The following is a 19,358-nucleotide window of genomic DNA, read 5'->3' on the forward strand; positions in this document are numbered from 1 at the left end:
ACACATCTACTCAATTTGCAGTAACTAATTCCAGTGGAGCCATTCTCTGTCTAAACTAGAATAAAAACTTTAAACAAAGATTATCCTTAAAAAAGTCACTTATTTTACTATACCTATTACCAAAATGTTGAAAAAAACTTTGAAAATGTACTTCTGAGGGACATGTTGAGAAATATGACAATGTTTAACCAGAACCCTCTAATGTTGCAATAGCTTTCCCTTCCAGAGAGCATGAAAGCCATGTTTGTTGGGTGTAATGGAAGGTATAGTTATTATATCTGGCAGTGATATTCATGATCTGAGAAGGCCTGAAAAAATAAATAGGTGAGGGTGTGAAAATACTTGATTGGGCATGAAGTCAATAGAGGAAATTCCGAAAAGTGTTTTTTAGGCCCCAGGTATTCTTCAGCATTGACATTTGCAACTTTAACGAATACAAAGGTTAAAACAATGTGCTTTTGGATCTAAGAACAATTTCTGACCTTTTCTCCCTAATGCTTATCTAGCTAGCTTACAAGCTCTGGCAGGCATGATCTCTCAGGTAAGAGGAAAATGTGTGTAAGTAATTGGGCGGCTCTCCAATCCATATTATCACAAGTTAATTGGGACTACTCACTGGTCAGTTTATGAAATAACTATTCCACACACCTATGGGATTTGCCTGCTCTGAAATATTTGCCAAAGAAACTCTTAACGATTATTTAGTTAGCTATAAATGCTTTAAATTTGATCAGGGAGTGATGATTCCATCTCTTATAACTTGACTAGAAAGGCATTAATTGCTGTGTTAGCTTTCCAGTTTATATATAATGTATATAATTCAATTCTCTATTGCAAACAGAGTTGTTGACACATTTAATGTAAGTGGGTTATATGTGTAAAAAAAAAGCAAAGAAATTTTAACCATTAGAGTAAATTAAACCTACAGCTGGTCCAGAGGTGTTAGCAACACATAGGTGAAATCATGAACCATGTTTTTGCATTCGTCTTAAGTTTCCTTCTTGGGTCGTAAAATAACTTATTCCAAAATTGCAGGCTATTAAGTTTTTCTCTTTAAAAGTTCAACTTCCCAACTGTTTTGTCTTCATAAGGGGTCACCAAGTATAAATTTCCAATTTTCCTTGGATACAGTGTGGTTCCAGAGGACTGAGAATAATGCAGTCAATGTGGTGTACATAAACTTACAGAAGACTATTGATGTGCTGCCTAACAAGCTTTTCAGCAAAATTGATGCACATGGCATATAAGGGACAATATGGCATAGATACAAAATCGGCCAAGTTATGGACAACTGAAGGTCATAATGAATGATTTTTTTTGTCAGACTGGAGGAAGGGATTAGGGTAGGACCATGCTTTATTAATCTATATTAATGACCCGGACTCGGAGACTGCAAACCACAATCTCTAAAATTATGGATGACACAAAATAGGAGTATTGTGAACTGTGAAGAGGATAGTGGTAGGTTACAGGAGGATACAAGAAAAGGCTTTTAAAATGGGCAGGCATATTGCAGTTGAAGTTCAATGCAGAGAAATGTGCATTTTGGTAACAAATGTAAGGAATGGCAATGTAGAATAAAGGATAGTGTTCCTAAAGTGGTGCAGGAGCAGAGGAACCCTGGGGATATGTATGCACAAATCTTTGAAAGGAGAAGGGAAGATTAAGAAAGTGGATAATAAGGCATACATAATTCTGGACTTTATCAATGGTGGCATAGAACATAAAAGCAGGAAAGTTATGCTGAACTTATATAAAACACTGGTCTGGCCTCAAATGAATATTACATTCAATTCTGGTCACTACACTATAGGAAGCATGTAGATGCATTAGAGAAGGTCCAGAAAAAATTTCTGAGAATGGTTCCTGGGATGAGAGACTGCAGTTGTAGAATAGATTAAAGAAGTTGGGGCTGTTTTCTTCAGAGAAAAGAAGGCTGAGGGGGGATTTGATAGAAGCATATAAAATTATGGAAGGAATAATGTGTGGGGGGGGTGGGGTTGACAGAGGTTTTGAGGTCACAGATACAAAATAAAGAGAATTAAGACTGAGCTGAGGAGAATCTTCTTTACACAACATGCGGTTGGAATTGGGAATGCACTGCCTTCTGATGTGGTGAAGGCAAGTTACACTGTGGCCTTCAAAAGGGAATTGGATAAATATATGGTGGAGGAAACTTGCAAAAAGAAGGGGCCAAGGGTGGAACTAGTGAATTGTTGGCATGGACATGATGGGGTGACTGGCCTCCTGTGTAGTAACCATTCTATGAGTCTATGATAACCAAAAGCTAAAGTGGTGCAGAATTTACAGTCAACGGTAAAGCAACATTCATTGTTTTTGACCTCAAAAACACTCCCTCGAAAGAGGTAGCAATCTCAGTGGTAGGAATCTCTCAATTCCTGATGTTCATTACTGTGATGCATTAATACTAGCAGGTACAGTTGTCCATCGCCAGTGTCTGCACAACTAAACACATTAAAGAGTCCTCACAGGTACTGTACCAGGTCACAAAATATATAGATTTTAATCATTGGCTATGGCATGCAGGTGCTAAGTAAATACATGTATATGGGTAAGGTGAAAGGCAAAATATCATAAATGAACTTCCAAAAAATAATTTTAGATATATTATAAAATCCTTTATATTTTGAGCTAGTTACGTGAGGAAATTGCAGTACAATGTGACTTTTTTTTTTAGCCTCAGGTATTTGATTACACATTTCGCTATTAAAGACTTACTTAGAGCCTATGCCACAATATTTTCAGAGATTTCATCCAGGAGGCAAAGGACTGATCCCAGTATCGGATTGAGTTATGAAGACTGACCTAAGAAATGTGAGCTATTCAGGCTATTTAGGAAGTAGCTGAGAAGCAATGTGATGGTATATGGGTGATAATGCAGAGAACGTTAACCTGGAATGTTCTGTAATAGGGTGATAAAGAAAATGCCTTCTCCTGAAAGGGAATACATTAGTCAGTGTTAAAGTTACTGCACAGAGACTGCACCCCACCTGACCCCCTTCTCCCACCCTCCCACGGCCACATGACCCAGATTTGGCATGCCTTTCAAAATATTCATTGCCTGGCAAAGTCATGTTGGTTCACCATTGTGCTGACTCTGCACAATCTGGCAAGGTCGAGTCAGTTCAATAATTAGCCCAAGCCTTGGCCTCATGCCATTGTTAACCAAGTAGGGCAAGTAGAAAATGTGGCTGGTAGTTCAAATTTAATGGGATGTGGTGACTTAAAGATGTAAATGAGGATCAGGCAGGTTTCAAGTCACCATTAAAATTTAAATTGATTTAAAATCTTTTTCAGCTTCTGCTTAAGGTATGGGAAGCAAAATTAAAGCACCAAAGAAACACAATCCTGGAACGGTAGAATCCACTGCCCTGTTTAATGGCTGATAAAGCAGACAGAATGCTGAACCAGCTGAATGTGAGGAGCTTTCCTCAGATCGGTCCTCCAGCTTTTCTGAGAGGACAACATAGCAATTTTGCTGTGAGATGTGTGATCCAAGCTCCATAATCCATCAGTGGATTGATTAGTAGGAATTATAACACGATCCATTCTTAGGACCTTCGCCATGAACACACACTAATTCCAAAGACAAACAGAGAATTTCACTTAAAGGCAGCAAGCTTCATGTTAGTGCATTTTATCTGAGACCATATAAGAATCAGCAAGGAAAAGGAAATCATTGGGAGCCCGCAGAGAACCAGGGGAAAGAGGTAAGGCTAAGCAGAGCTGCACCAACTGTTGGAAGTGAGAGGGAAAGGAGGAGGCTCCACACTCCAAGTATTTGCTACATTTTCCACAATCAGCAGAGATCAGTTGTTGCCACATGCAACTACGTCAGAAGGTCAAGCTCAGGAGGAGGGGGAAGAGCAGGGGCAGCACCAGAATCTCCAGGTATGAGGGTGCTTTAAGAAGGATCACTTCCAAACATTAAACTGCTCTCTCTGGTCCTTACCTTATTAGCTGTTTTGTAGGTGTAAGGAAGCTGGAGTGACCATACACCTCAAAGCAAATTGCCCCCCTATGGCTATGGTGTCTCCATGAGAATGAGCTCAAGCCTTTCTTTTTCCTTCCCTATCTCAGGACCTGCAGCTGCTTGCTCTGTGCTATCTTGTCCTGGAAAAGAAAGAATGATGAATGAGTGGCAGGTGTGTTTGTTAACATGTGATACCTTACATAGCTACCTTGCAGCTATATAAAACATTGGTTAGGCCACACTTGGAGTATTGTGTGCAATTCTGGTTGCCCCATTACAGGAAGAATGTGGAGGCTTTGGAAAGGGTGCAGAGGACGGTCACCAGGATGCTGCATGGGTTAAAGGAAATGAGCTATAAGGAGAGGCTGGACAAACTTGAATCATTTTCTCTGGAGCATCAGAGGCTGAGGGGAGGACTGATAGAAGTTTATAACATTATGAGAGGCATAGATAGGTTAGAAGGTCAGAATCTTTATCCCAGGGTAGAAATGCCAAATACTGGAGGACATGCATTTAAGGTGAGTGGGGGAAAGTTTAAAGGAGATGTGCGGGGCAAGCTTTTTACATTGAGAGTGATAGGTGTCTGGAATGGACTGCTGGGGGAGTGGTGGAAGCAGATACGATAGTGGCATTTAAGAGGCCGTTGGATAGGCACACGAATATGCAGGGAATTGAGGGTTAGGATCATGTACAGGCAGAAGGGAGTTAGTTCAATTCAGCATCGTATTCGGCACAGATATTGTGGGCTGAAGGGCCTGTTCTTGTGATGTACTGTTCTATGTTTTATATAAATGAGGAGTGGTGGGATGTGTCTGGGTTGTGACAATTTGAAATGGTTATTGGACTATTGTTAACTGCCACATGTATGTTTGTGGCAGTTAACAATAGTCCATTTGGCCTTTAAGTTTTAAGAAAAAATCAGTTCAAACTATGTTCATCTTTTAATAATGTGTAGCTATAATTTTTATAACAATTTATAAATGCAAAATATGCCTCAATTTCTAAAGAAATATTTAAAACTATGAAACTGTGCATATGTGAATGTCAGTATATGGTGTCATGTGAGCATATGATGAAGTTACGCTTGTAATGTTGCTGGTGGCACAGTTATCAAGCAGTCCATTTGTGAAATGGCACCTTACCATGAGCACGCAACATCAAATTGATACATTGCTTGCAGCACCGCAGCCCTGTGCTGAGAGCAGTCCACCTGGTTGGGACCTTCTCACAAATCTCCCACATCCATTGCATTATTTGCTTCTTTCTCTTTTTTCCCAAGTGTGGGCAGAAGACATTGCTCCTTCTGTGGACCTCCTCCGTCAGAACCTCCCATTCCACATTGAGAAGCTGTGCACCCTCTCCTTCAGGCTTCTGGCATGTGTTAGTCTACTTTGCACCCTCAATGGAAGTGGCAGCATGGAGGCTACATATAGCGCTATATGAAACTGGTACTTCAACAGTATGTGAGTGCTAAATGTGAAGGTGTTTGCTTTAGCATCTCCATGCAAGTTCAAGTCATGGTAATCACGAATTAGCTCCAAAATTGCAAGCCAAAGCCAGATTTTTGAACAGGTGTGTCCTATTAGCGCAGTACTCGCTAAGCACTTGCTTTCACCCTTTTTCCCCAAAATAACTGCCTCAGGATTTCACAGTGCTTTAGATACAAGACCCCAGTGTGTGTACTGTAAATGAGAAGCTGCATTTTCCTCTTAGTACTTTGAATAAACAGATCATAAGGCAAGGAAATCAAAACAACTATTGGCTGATGATGTACAATGTTGTAATGAACAGGTATGCAAGAGAACGTTTCAAACAGTATTTCAAGAAGAAGGATGAAATCCTGGCCTTGCAGCTTCCCTACTGATGCCAAGAAGATCTGCAATCTCATTCACTGCTGTGGGAAAGATGGAACAAAATGGAAACAGTTGAAACTCTTAAGTGAGAAAGTACTAAAAGTTCAGTGTACTTGGAATCACAAAGTAACAGAGGAGTGAATCAAGTATTTCTCAAACTGACTGGTGAAGTCCTCTTTGGATATTTAATTATAATAAATACAATATTAGTTACTAGAAATGAATGAATAAAAAATTGCTATGGATCATTGTGTTATTTGTACTTCTAATATATGTACTGATGCTATATACCTTCAGGCATTGTCTACTGTTATCTTCAATCAAATATTTTTATTTGATTGACAATTTGAAATAGTTATTGAACTATTGTTAATTGCCACATATTTGGCACTTAGTTATAAGAAAAAATCAGATCAAACTATGTCCATCTTTTCTTCCAATAATGTTGAGTAGCCATAGGTTTTATCATAATTTACAAATGCAAATATTAACTCAATTTCTAAAGAAACATTTAAAAATGAGTAAGTTCTGGAAAACTTTAAAAATCTGGAAATGCACAACTAGTTAATCAGTGTATGAAAGAGAAAGGTGATTATTTCTGTATAGAACTCTTCATCAGATTTTCCATCACATCTGACCCAATAAAGGATACTTGATCTTTCACATTCTGATTGAGCTACTGTAAATTTATAATTTAAAATGTTGTGCCATTTGACATGGAACCAAGACCACAAGTTTCCAAACTATTGATAAAATTACAATTAAATATTCACTACATGACTCTTTTTATTTGTGACATTTCTCACTTTATTCATAAATGCTGTTATAGTTTTACTATTTACATATGGAAAATATACTGTGAGATGTGCCCCTTTCTAGCTTTGAATTTAAAATTCACAGAACTCAAAGCATATTTTAATTGCAAAATGAATGAAATTCCTGAAATATTCTAGACTCTTTCAAGATTTTTCATTTATTAGCCAAATTTTCAATGATACTGAAATATATTGGGTTATTGACAGAATATCATACTAATTCAATATCATCATTATTGACCAGAAACTCAATTGGATCAGTCAAATTAATATTGTGGCTTCAAAAGTAGGTCAGAGGTTGGTTATTCTGTGGCGAATGACTCACATTGTGACTTCCCAAAGCCTTTCCACTATCTGCATGGCAGAACTCAGAAGTCCAATGGAATATGCTTCACTTATCTGAATGAATGCAGTTCAAACACTCAAGAAACACAATACCATACAAAATAAAGTAGTCCAATGCACCATTTTAAATACATTTCTCTCCAACACCTGGTGCTGAGTATGTACCATGTGCAAGATGCACTGCAGGAACGCTCCAAAGTTTCTTCATTAGCATTGCCAAATGACTGCGAGCACCCGTTAAGCCTGCTCTTCCTGAGCTTGTGGGCTGAGGGAAAATTGAGTGAACTTTCTTCATTTTGAATGGAGTTTGGGTGAGCTCCCCAATGCTACAATGAACAGCAAACCGATATATGGAAAAGATCAGCAGCAGCAGCAGCAGCCTGGAATGATCCTGACATTAGGAAGCTCCCAGTTCTAGAGTACTCATGAGGGGAAACATGGTTCTCAGCATCTACTCTGTCAAGATATCCCTCAGCTATTAATATGTTTCAAAAAGGTCATCTCTCACACTGCGAAACTCCAGTGAGCAATGGCTCAGCTTGTTCAGTTGTTCCTTCATCCCAGGAATCAAAAGAGTGAACCTTCTCTGAACTGCCTCCAATGCAAGTTACTCCTTTCCCAAAAAAGGAGACCAAAATTATACAGATAAATGAAGATCAGAAGAATTCCGATGCTGGAAATCTAAAATAAGAAAAAAAATCCTGGAAATACCCAACTCTAATGGAGCATCTCAACTTGACACGTTAACTGTGTTTCTCTCCCCACAGATGCGGCTTGATTTGCTGAGTATTTCCAGCATTTTCAGTTTTTATTCAAAACTTCACCGATATTTTACCAACACCCTGTAACTTGTAGCAAGACTAGTATCGTTTTATTTTCCATGTCTTTGCAATAAAAGCCAACATTCCATTTGCCTTCATAATTGTGTATTTTACCTATATGCCCACTTTTTGTATATCATGATGAAGGAGAGGAGTCACCATTGGTGTTACAATTGGAGTGGGGAGTGGTGCAGTTAGGGGCTTCAGGGAGAGGTGGAGCAAGAGGTGGAGCAAAAAGGTTGCCAACCTGATGTGATAACCTAAAGTAAAATTTGCAGATATTGAATACATCAGTCACCATTCACAGTACAAGGCAGAGAATATTCATTCTGTATATAACAATACACTATGTGCCTCATTTCCACTTATTTTCAAGAATTAAGATCTTACGATCTTAATCTTAATTACTTTAAACAAACTCGACATAAATTTCTCTATATTCCATGTCAAACAGTACGAGGGGATTTTTCACAAGTTCCATCCTCTGCAATGGTGATAGGGTCCTAAGATCCTTTGGGCAACTGCACCAAGTTTCGCTGTGTCTCTTGGGCCCAAGTCCTGGACCTTGGACTGTGCCGGTCTACAAAATTTGGTTGTGAGCAACTCCTTGCACTAGAAGACCAGTTTCAGGCAGACCAGAGTGTTTCTTTCATTGAGCTAGTGATCTTCAAGTAGTAATTGATGTTGATCTCAGTGTACATCCTTGGGAACAGTGTGTAGAGGAAAGTATCCTGTCTTACAGAATTGTCCGGGAATCACCATTGCATTGTTTTCCAGATATTCATGAGAAATGCACATTCCTGTAGAAGATAGACGCCACCCATAAATCACTGAGACTCTAACCCTGAATCAAGAATTTGACAGGGAGGGCTCTTCGCACCATCAGCCAAGCAAGGTTCTGGTCCTTGTTTAAAAGTCCTGGTGATGAATCATTCTCTCATGACTTTGGCAGTCTGCTTCGGGAAACCATCTGCCAAGATCAACCTAAATCCTTTTGCCACAAGGCATTTAAGGACATTCCATGCAGACCACTGCCTTTGATTTGCGGTCAAAGGTGTTTTTCTGTATGAACATTTCTACAAGGGATACGTAGCATGGCACAGTTCGACTGAATGGAAGGTTCTGCAGCGACATAGCCAGACCCATCCTTTGCAATATCATGGAAAGACAGAGCTTCAGCAAATAGTGACACTTGGTGTTTGCATCAGGGTCCGTGCCATAAGGAAACAGCTGGGAAGGTACATTATTGTTCCCTTTATCTGGACATTTGTACTTTGCATCTCTGAGGATATGGTACACTTTTGATCTCCAGATAAAGTAGAAAACAGCTTGGTGAAGATTGCTGAGGCAAAGCTGGGGGTATAGGCCACACCAGCAGCACCAAGACTACCAGATAGCCAGGTTCTATTGTACAATCCAGAGGGATCGCCATTTCTGTTTCACCTAAAATATGTGCCGCACTCAATCATTGGTACATGCATCAGCTTCTCCAGACCACATACCCTGCACCTTCATTTGATCAGACCTGACAGTGATGGGGTCATGGGATCAGTTGGTCCAGTTCCAGATAGCTAATGCTAACACTGAGGAAGCAAATGAAGAAAGGGACATTCAGACATACGGATGGAAAATAAAGGCAGGTAGCATGGGCTTCATTTCTACCAGCAGTTCCATTCCTGCTAGGTTTCAAGGGGAGGGAGACTTAGTTGGGGAACAAATTTGGAGAGCTATGGGGAATCTAAATAGGGAGGAGACGGGGGAAGACCTTGGAGTGATTTATTTTAGGTATTTTAATTCTGTTGTTTTTTACAAATTAAAAGTTATAAGAAATCAAGATTTTACTTTGTCTTCTTTGCTTCTGTCCAAATCATGAATTTTAAAAAAATATTAAATTGCATCTTTTTATATTGTTACTTTCCACAAGTATGATTGAAATTTAACATGATGCTAAAGATTTAAATTTCATAAATTGTGCCAAATTCTTAAAAGAAACATCATCCATTTGTTTATCAACCCTCAATGCAATTTAGGACAATCAATAAGTTCAATCTCCTAAACATGCCTTCCTCACTGACATTCCAGAGGAATTCCATGCCTGTCTGGGGTGAGTTTGGTTGTTTTCTTAATTTGCACAGTTTAAAGTTTCATTGCTTGTGTTTTCTTTTCAGATGTTTGACTTGTGCCAAATGCTGCTGTTTATTAGGAACAGCAGGATCTCCAGAATGATGTGAAAACAACTCTCTTAATATTGCCAAATTGCACCACCTTGCAGTGAGATTAAACCAAAACTTCAGTATGTTGGAGTGCTAGAAACAATAAATTTAATTTATAAAAATTCAGCTCAAGTTATATTTCCATAGGCCTGCTTAAAGAAATTTCGCAACGTTTCATGGCAATATTTGTCTGAAAGTGGCTGAGCTAAGGTATAAATAAATAGGGACCTAGAAATAATTGAGAGCTGCATGTAGGAATTTAATCAAAAGCCTGATCATAAGGTAGCTACTGCTGTTCTTTGACTGCACAAATCCAACTGATCTTTCAATGTTCTCTTAAAATTTCCCCTCTCCTGCCAAAAAAAGTTCCATAGGGGACCTGATAATGGAAACCATGGATCTTGTGAAGATGTCTCTGTCATCCTCAAGAACAGGGGAGTGTTATGTCATCCCAAGTGTTAAAGTGTGGGAGGTCCAACAAAAGAGCTAGTGGCATAACGCTGATGAGAAGTTATTGACCTGAAGTGTTCATTTTGTTTCTCTCTCCATAGATGCTGCCTGACTTGCTAAGTATTTCCAATGGTCATGTTTTAATTACAAGATGTGTGGTCTGTCTTTGTATGAATGGCCTGCCCATGATTCTCCATCTGAATGAAGGTCTGGCTTTCTCAATCCTTAACCCTAACACCTCCAGTTTGTTCCATGTTTCTCTCATCTGCGCTCCCCATTCCTTTATATTGTTGTAAAAAGAGAAGGTGCAAGGGGCTGACTGCCCGACTACATTTTCTTATGTTCTTTTGATCTCTTTCCCTGTAGCCTGGGTCGTACCCAGCTTCTTTGCTTGCTCCATATTGAGCCTTATGTATGTTGGCGCATAGAAATCCTGGTCTGTCAGGCATATTGCCTTGAGTCTTGTTTATATCTGATAACAGGATGTTAATCCCAAAGTGCTGAATATTTTATAACTTTCTAACTTTTAGATCACATTCGCTATAACTTCTTGTATTTTTTAATCTCTATTGAAATATTTATTGCAATATTTTAAGCTAATTAGAAATCTGGGCAGTTCAAAATAACTGTAGGTCACCTACAAACGATTGCAGATGCATGTCACTCAGTACGTTTATTTTCAGTCACTGAAATAAACAGCGCCTTGCTATCTAATTTCTAGGCCACTGGGCTTTAAGAATTGGCCACTCAACAAAATGGATGCTGCCTAAAAATGTTTGGAAAGAGGATAGTCACTTTTGCAGAAAGTTTGTCGGCAGCCTGAGCTCATCATCAGTGCAAATGTCATGTCCGTCAGCAATATTAAGTCACAGAGTCTAGAGAGATACAGCACACAAATAGGGCCTCTGACACAGTGAGTCCATTCAAGCACCCATTTTTACACGAAACCTACCATAACCTAATTTATTCTTCATGTATTCCCATCAGTTCACCCCAGAATCTACCACTCACTTACAGGTAATTAGGTAAGAATCAGTATCAGAATCAAGTTTATTAATTCTGACATATGATGTGAAATTTATTGTTTTGCAGCAGCAATACAGTGCAAAGACAAAAATTACCATAAATTACAAAATAAATAGTGTAAAAAGAGGAATAATGAGGTAGTGTTCATGGGTTCATGGGCTGTTCAGAAATCTGATGGCAGAGGGGAAGAAGCTGTTCCTAAGTCATTGAATGTGGGTCTTCAGGTTCCTGTACCACCTCCCTGATGGTAGTAATGAGAACAGGAGAAGTCCCGGATGGTGAGGGTCCTCAGTGATGGATGCTGCCTTCTTGAGGCACCGCCTCTTGAGGATATCCTCGATGGTGGGGTGGGTTGTGCCCATGATGAAGCTGGCCAAGTCTACAACCCTCTGCAGCCTCTAGCAATCCTGCGTATTGGAGCCTCCATACCAGGCTGTGATGCAACCAGTCAGAATGCTCTCCACTGTACATCTATAGAAATCTGCAAGAGTCTTTGGTGACATATCAAATCTCCTCAAATTCCTAATGAAGTAGAGTGCTGGCATGCCTTCTTCGTGATTGCATCCTTGTTAGGCCCAGGATAGATCCTCCAAGATGTTCACGCCCAGGAACTTGAAGCTGCTCACCCTTTCCACTGCTGACCCCTCATTGAGGACTGGTGTGTGTTCTCCCAACTTCATCTTCCTGAAGTCCACAACAGTTCCTTGGTCTTGCTGACGTTGAGTGTGAGGTTGTTGTTGCAACACCACTCAACCAAAAAGTATTTTTGTTTTCGTAACAGGAGAGATATTACCCGAGAATCTGGGCCCTTTCTTTATTAAATTCTAATGAATAATTTCAGATTCATTTCACATCAATGTAGTTGAATTCCCTAGTATTGACCGCGATGTCTGCTGATCCTTCACTGTGTCAGGACAAAATCTACTCTTCTGTTGGAAGTATATGTTGTTCTTTTCTGTTGAATCTTCCAATCTGTAGGATGGGCTGATTGGCATTCCTGCTCCTGTTTCTTGTGTTAATTGTAACACCTAACTATTGTCTAAGATGCTACAGATGTTCTCACAGTATCCTTGGACTCCATTATCAAACCTTTTATGTACCCATTTTGATGGGAGTTTAACGACTTGATGACACCGCTAAAGGATTAGTTGTATTTGTTCACAGCCAAGAAGTAGCATCAATACATTGGTCATGGATGAATGTCATATTTTATGTGCAGATACCACAGACTTATTTGAATTAGTATGCTATTTGACTTCCATGGGCAATCATGGTAAATGCACTTAAATTATTACTATCTTCTGGTATGCAACTGTTTGAAAACACTGGCATGATTTCTGTTCATTTTTGGTTTCATATCCATTTTATTTCTTTCTGAATCTAACATTGCCTGCAAGCCTCCTCATCAGGCGATCACATAGCCTGACCTTGCTGGCTTTCTGGAGCCTTTTATTTGGTCTGACACTTCCTTTCTGTTGACTTAACATCATTCAGATGTTTCCTATAGCCTTTCCCATCCTGTTTCACTGGGACACTACTCTTATTGTATTTGCCATTGCCCCTTCAGGCAATTTTCTGCTCAATAGCGGTTCTGATTCAAGCTATCTGAATGCTTCTTCAGCCAGATGCTGTAAAACTGCATCTCTGAAATAAATTGTCTTCTGGTTGGCTTTTTACTCTTCTTATTTGCCTGTTTTTTTCATATTTCGATAAGGTCCTTGATGTCAGTTTAACCTTTCCCTTGTTTATTGACCCATAGTCACTCCCTTCTCCCAATATCCTCAAATTTTGTCTGCAAAAATTGAAGTCATCGGTTAAGAACAAAAGCAAACATACACACATCTGAAAATGTTTGGAATTAGTATGAAAGAGGCAAGTTGTAATTATGGAGAGGAAGCTGGCTTTAAATTTTAGCTGATATTTTAATAAATGCCAGTAGAGATAGGAAATGAACAGAGAACAAAATTGATGGAAATACATGTTAATTATATATTTGTGATTTTTTTTCTCCATTTCTTATACTATGGTATTTACATGTTTAAAGTTGTAATTTACCATTGGTATCATTTGAAATTAAGATTAATTAGTTTTACATCATGCTATTATGATGTAGAGATTTACATCAAGTGCCAACAAGCAAATTAGGCAAAAATGGCTACATGCTTATAAAAAGAATATCTGTTTTATGTTTCATCAGTTACTAAACTGAGCATCAGTTGCACCACTTTCATTGAACCTATCTACTACATTCGCTCATTGTCTGGCTTTTTCTCTTAATGGCACGACCTTTAATAAATTCCAAATGTCAAAGATGATTCAGTTGACCCAGTAACTAAAGCATTTTATTGTTGTTTGCCTAACCTTCTTTTGTTACATTTTGTTGTCATTGGCCAGCAGCCAGGGTTTTGCTAAAGCCTCACAGACAACCTACACCTTCAAAACAAAATACAAAGTAAATATGCTACCTTTTTATGTATTTTCTGTTTCCATGAGGTAAATGCGACATTTATTGAAATATGCTAACTGATTTATCTGGAAAAATCACTGGGAGTTCTCACTGAAATACTCATTTATGTGTTCACCAGTAAATTGCTGATTTGCTTTCAACTCTAGTTAAAGGGTTTATTCTATAGACATAAAAAGAAAATGCTGTAATATTTATTTTCTGCTTCCTGCATCTTGCTGCAAATTTAACGAAATGTCAACCATAGCAACTGTTTGCAAATCTCTGTAATTTAGGATTTATACAAGATCAAATGTAAAATCTATGCTTGAATGTGTGGCATGCATGGTGATAGTTATATTCAAAGATATTCAGATAATAAAAATGATTTTTTCTTGTCAATCTCTATTCCTTCAACCAGAGTGTCCAGTTAACAATTGAAATAATCTATGCCTTTCTGAACACTTCAAGTGTACAAAAATATTCATGGTATTATTAATGATCACATACTTCATAAATTATTCTTCGATCAGTAAATAATAAATAATAACTTGTTTTTTAGATTTTTGTTGCAAGTTATCATTGATTTCATAGATTTTCACCAACCACAGTTTGGGCATCAGCTTGAGTCCTAAGCCAAACAGATGCTGAAAATACAAATGGCTCAAGGGAAAAGGAAAGACATGTTTTATTATAGTATTTTTATCAGGACTTCTAGTAAAGTCCCACAACACTTCCCATGAAATGCCTTTGAAGTTCAGTAACTGCTATTATGATGGTAAGTGTTTTTTTGGTTTGTTGGTTGAGGTAGGGATATCAGCCAGGATGCCTCCCTGCTTATCTTTATGACAATATCAAGTGATCCTTAACAATCAATGATGACTGATGAAGAACTTTCCAGTGCACCATTTATTATTAAGTGTGTAACAGCCTTAAAAGCTTAATCATGGCTCACTTAGGATTACTTTTGGGTCTTTTATTCTTAGACGTGCTACTGTTATAGAAATAAGAGGTACCAGGTTACAAAGATTCTGTCATCCAAGTTAGTTGAGATGGTATACACATGAGTATCTTGTGAGATACCAAGGATTTGATAGGTACCTGCTTTCCTATATTCAGTGGCAATGCAATAGTTACAACTAATGTTATGAGATGAATGAGCTCAAATGGTGCAGCTTTTTAGTAAATAAAACAGTTATGTTCTTTCTTCAGTTCTCGCCAATGCCTGTACCTATGGTAAAGAGGCAAGGCAAGAGTATCAAAGCAAGAGGATATGAGGTGCAGTTTGTAGGAGATTATCTCAGAATCATCCTCATCCTGGGAGAGTGGTAATGATGCACAACATAAATCACCTTATGATAAAAGGTCACCCATCTGTCACGTTGATTTTCCTTCCCTCTCCACAAAAGCTGCCTGACCTGCTAAGTATTTACAACAATTTTTGTTCTAAATGCAGCCTCTTTAGCTTTCCAAACACTAAGAAAGGAAATTATATTTGGGTTAAAGGAACCACAGTGGTAAACAGCATTAGATTTACAATCACATGCATGCACTCTTCGGATTTTGTTTATAATAACAATTGTACTCATGGCTTTCCTGTACACATTAGTTTGGCAGCAGGTTTTGTGAGTTGACGTACACACAGGGGTTCTAGAGATGATGGCAAATTGATTTATTTTAAGAGGGTTAACATCTCTGCTAAATAGCAGATAGAGGAATCTAAAAGATCCAATTTTAGCTCTGCAGCATTTTGCATCTCTGAGTTCAGAGGAGCTGAAGATAGTCAGTGTGTAAATCAGGAATCTGGCCTGAATTTACTCACTTTCATTGTTCCAGTTAAGTTAAAATCAAGGACTAATTGACAAGGATAATTTCTAGGTTTTATTCCTGCTTATGGCCACCTTCAAGAACTTGTTCTTTTTCTTGAAGGAACACTAATTGATCAAAGTTTGAACTGTACATTCTGCAATGGTCTTCTTTCACCATCATTCATACAACAAATGAATGGAAATAAATCACAGCAGCATATAGCAGAGTTTTAGTGTCATCTTACATATTATTTCACCTCCCACACTCTTATTTCTTCCGACTGCTGTTTACTTTGTTAGAGCCACTGAGAAATACCTGGAAGTTGTCAGAAAATAATTATAACTAGTAGGAAAGGCATAGTAACAGAATAGGGAATAATAGGAGGTGGCAGGAAATCTATAAAAAAGGAAATGTGGGGTTGATTGGAACTGGCAGGTAAACTATATCAAATGTCCTGGCAAGAAAGAGATGATCAAAATCAAATAAGAAAAAGGGAGGGTAGATTGCGAAAGATTCAAATCTGAATCCTGCTGTATCTGCTGTCTAATGCAATTTGTGCTTCCCATCATGTTGCTGATATAAAGCCTTCACTTGCAAAGTAAATGATTTGTTCTGGGTTAAACTGGAAAATAACTTCATGTCTGCCTATGGAGAGATTTCCACACGTCTGATGCAAAGAAGATCATGTATAATGTTTCTCTGGGAGCATGCTTAATTTTCCACCATGTTTCAACATGTTTCCAAACGTTACTGTTAGGAGTGGCAGTTAAATCAAGAATTTATGGAATTCAGATTGAGCCTCAGCAACAATGAACTCCAATTTGCCCGCAGGACAATTCAAAGCTCTCCTCCAGAGGCAAAGATCAATCACAAGCATTTAGTCACTCTTTTCTTTTAGTTTCTTGCCTTTTTACATGTAAGTTTCTGCTGCCAATTATCTGAACCAGTTTTGTTTTACTGTTGCATGTTTTCTTCTTGTACCAGGAACATTTCCAATGTTGTTTCATGCTTAGTTTATAACGTATAATTTTGATTTTCCCTGAATAAAAAGCTGAAGTCAAAAGCCCAGGAGGGGAATGAGGTGCTGATGGGACATGTTGCAAATGTTCTTTATTGAACTGAAAAAAAGCTCTTTTTTTAAGAACCTGATTGATGTTAGCCCGAGGAAATATAACACTTTCACATGTTAGGCACCCAGCATTAGCATCATGCATCATATTATAAAATGAATATCAACAACTGGCCTGTTCTTACACCAGTACGGCCCAATCTCAACCTCACACCAGCATTCTGAGATATTCCCATTTTCCACACAATCCAAATTTCTGTGCAAAATTACCGATTTTGTCCCTAATTACAGATGTCATGTGTCCATTTTCACTAGGACATAAATAAAAAAAGAACATTTTCATCTCAGTCAATTTGAATTGAATCTTGTTGATGAAAAAGAAAGTACTTTAAATATTATGAAGTTCTGGACTCAGTGTGCAGATTTTCACTCAACAGAAGCCCAGATTGGAGAAAGGACCTTACATGCTCCACAATATAAATTTAGAACAGGAGAGGCTAATCATTAGAAAATCAAAAATACAGCACAATTGCTACATTCAAAAAATAGTCTCCAAAAATTATCCTCATGTGCCATTCCACAGAGTTGCCTAAACCAACAACTTACAAAATTGTATAAACCAATTTATAAAGCTATTCTTTCTATGATTCTGGCAATAAGTACATAGAAGTTGAAATGGGTGTGGGCCACATGGTCCTGTGAGCTTGCTTTATCATTAAATAAGTTCATGGATGATCAGAATTCTCAGTATCTAACTTGTGAAATCCCTCAAAATTCTATATATTTTAATTAGAACACCTCTTATTGGTCTAAACTCCAGTGACTACCTGCTCAAACATTTTTCTTAAGATAACCCCTTCATTCCAAGAACCTAGTGAACCATCTCCAATGCAAGGCAATATAGAGAAAATTGCTACTCAGATAAATCAATGGACTGTTTTATTTGTGATGCTGTTACTAACTCCATTAACAAAAAGTGCTAACAAGTTACAGTTATGATTTTGGCAGTGATGTACTTTATAATTTATGGTTGGCTGTCTCTTCCTTAAAGGACATGGAAGCAGAGTGCTTGAATGTCTTAAAGGAAGATGTCTATTGGTTCTTTACAAGCAAGGGTCAGAAAGATTACTTCAGTGAGATGGGAATGCAGAATACAATCAGGTCAACCATGATCTCATTGAACGACACAGCAGACCTGAAGGGCAGAGTGGCCTACTTCTGCTCCTAATTTGTATGTTCCTATGTACATCATTCAATAAAAGCAAATGAATATCTTACCTCATTATGCATTCAACCAATTCATGTTCATTTGCCTCTGAAAATTTGTTCATTTGCCTCTCATTAACTCTGAAAGGGAAATTGAGTGCAATAATCTTGTATGCAATGTGGCTAGATAAATAACATTGGTAGTATCCAGGCAGCCTTCATGGTCAATATATGTAAGTCTCAATGTTCATAACAAAAGGTAGCTTGAGACATGAAAAAGTCATTCAGTCCATTAAATCTTCTTCTGACACAGAGCATGTAGGGCCTAACTTATTATGAACTCTGATCCACCCACATAGCCTCCTTGGAGAACGTTCTGCTGAATACTCCTGATCCTTAAAGTCAATTGAGCAAAATTGCAGAATAGTTAATCATCTTCATAACAGTACAACCTCTGTTTGCGGTCCCCTAGACAATAATTTCAGTTCCTTTTACAGCAGAGGAACCATATTAATCAGTTAAGCTAATTGGATATAATTTGCATACTCTGAATAGTTAATTAGAATATACACTTTTCCTCACAACTGAGGAAACCCCTATCTTTACAATGTTTGGGTATGACCATTATGCTATTAGAGATAATACATTAATAATGCTAATGATGCTTAATTTACATATGCAGACTAGTTTAATTAGAAATAGACTTTCCACATTAAATCAAAAAATGGAAGCCCTAGCTTCATTAAATGTGGGACAGTTATGCTAATTATGTAATATATGAATTAATATGCAAATTAAATCTAAATTGCATATCCAATACTAATTTGTAAATAGACAGTACTAAATAGACTTCCCCATGACTAAAAAATTTATACAAATTAAAGATTTTAAATAAGTTATCAGATAATCGGGCAAAAAGTATATTCCGTTTTATTGTAATTAGGGGAAGCAGCATTTAATGAGAAGTATATTAAATTCTTAATGGCTTTGCTAAGCCTCCTAATTTTTGCTTTTTACTCACTCTGGTGTTGCACCAGACATTTACCGGAATGGAAATGAAGGGGAAAAGGTTCCAATAGTTATTATGTGAAGCAATAAAGTGTCATAGAATGAGTTAGATACATATGTGATCTTGTCTGCTGTTACACTCCCATATGCACTGTGGTGGGTCAGTCTAAACCCATTTGTCATTTGGCCATAAGCCCACAGTAGAAAACTGTAGCTGTTGATGTAGAAGAACTGTCCCTTTCACACATGGCTGATGTGAAGTGTGGAGATACCATAATAATTTATTAGGTGGTAATTGCAATATGA

At 38.0% G+C, this 19,358-nt stretch overlaps 1 protein-coding gene across 5 annotated transcripts in view; it reads left to right on the forward strand.

Annotated features, from left to right (window-relative positions):
* Positions 1–19,358, forward strand: part of LOC127577752 (ethanolamine kinase 1-like) — a 324,359-nt gene that overhangs the window by 277,672 nt on the left and 27,329 nt on the right. For 2 of the 5 annotated variants that reach the window (XM_052029284.1, XM_052029285.1), the window contains exon 8: positions 5,786–6,555. The exons of 1 other annotated variant lie outside the window; for it this stretch is intronic. In XM_052029284.1, coding sequence (XP_051885244.1) covers positions 5,786–5,858 — 73 coding nt within the window. In that variant the 3' untranslated portion in view covers positions 5,859–6,555. Of the gene's footprint in view, positions 1–5,785; positions 6,556–17,889; positions 17,994–19,358 lie in introns of those variants that run through there. 2 more of the 5 variants (XM_052029282.1, XM_052029278.1) reach the window with 2 other exon arrangements.

Source organism: Pristis pectinata, chromosome 14 (assembly GCF_009764475.1).
Source record: "Pristis pectinata isolate sPriPec2 chromosome 14, sPriPec2.1.pri, whole genome shotgun sequence".
NCBI classification, from domain to species: Eukaryota; Metazoa; Chordata; class Chondrichthyes; order Rhinopristiformes; family Pristidae; genus Pristis; species Pristis pectinata.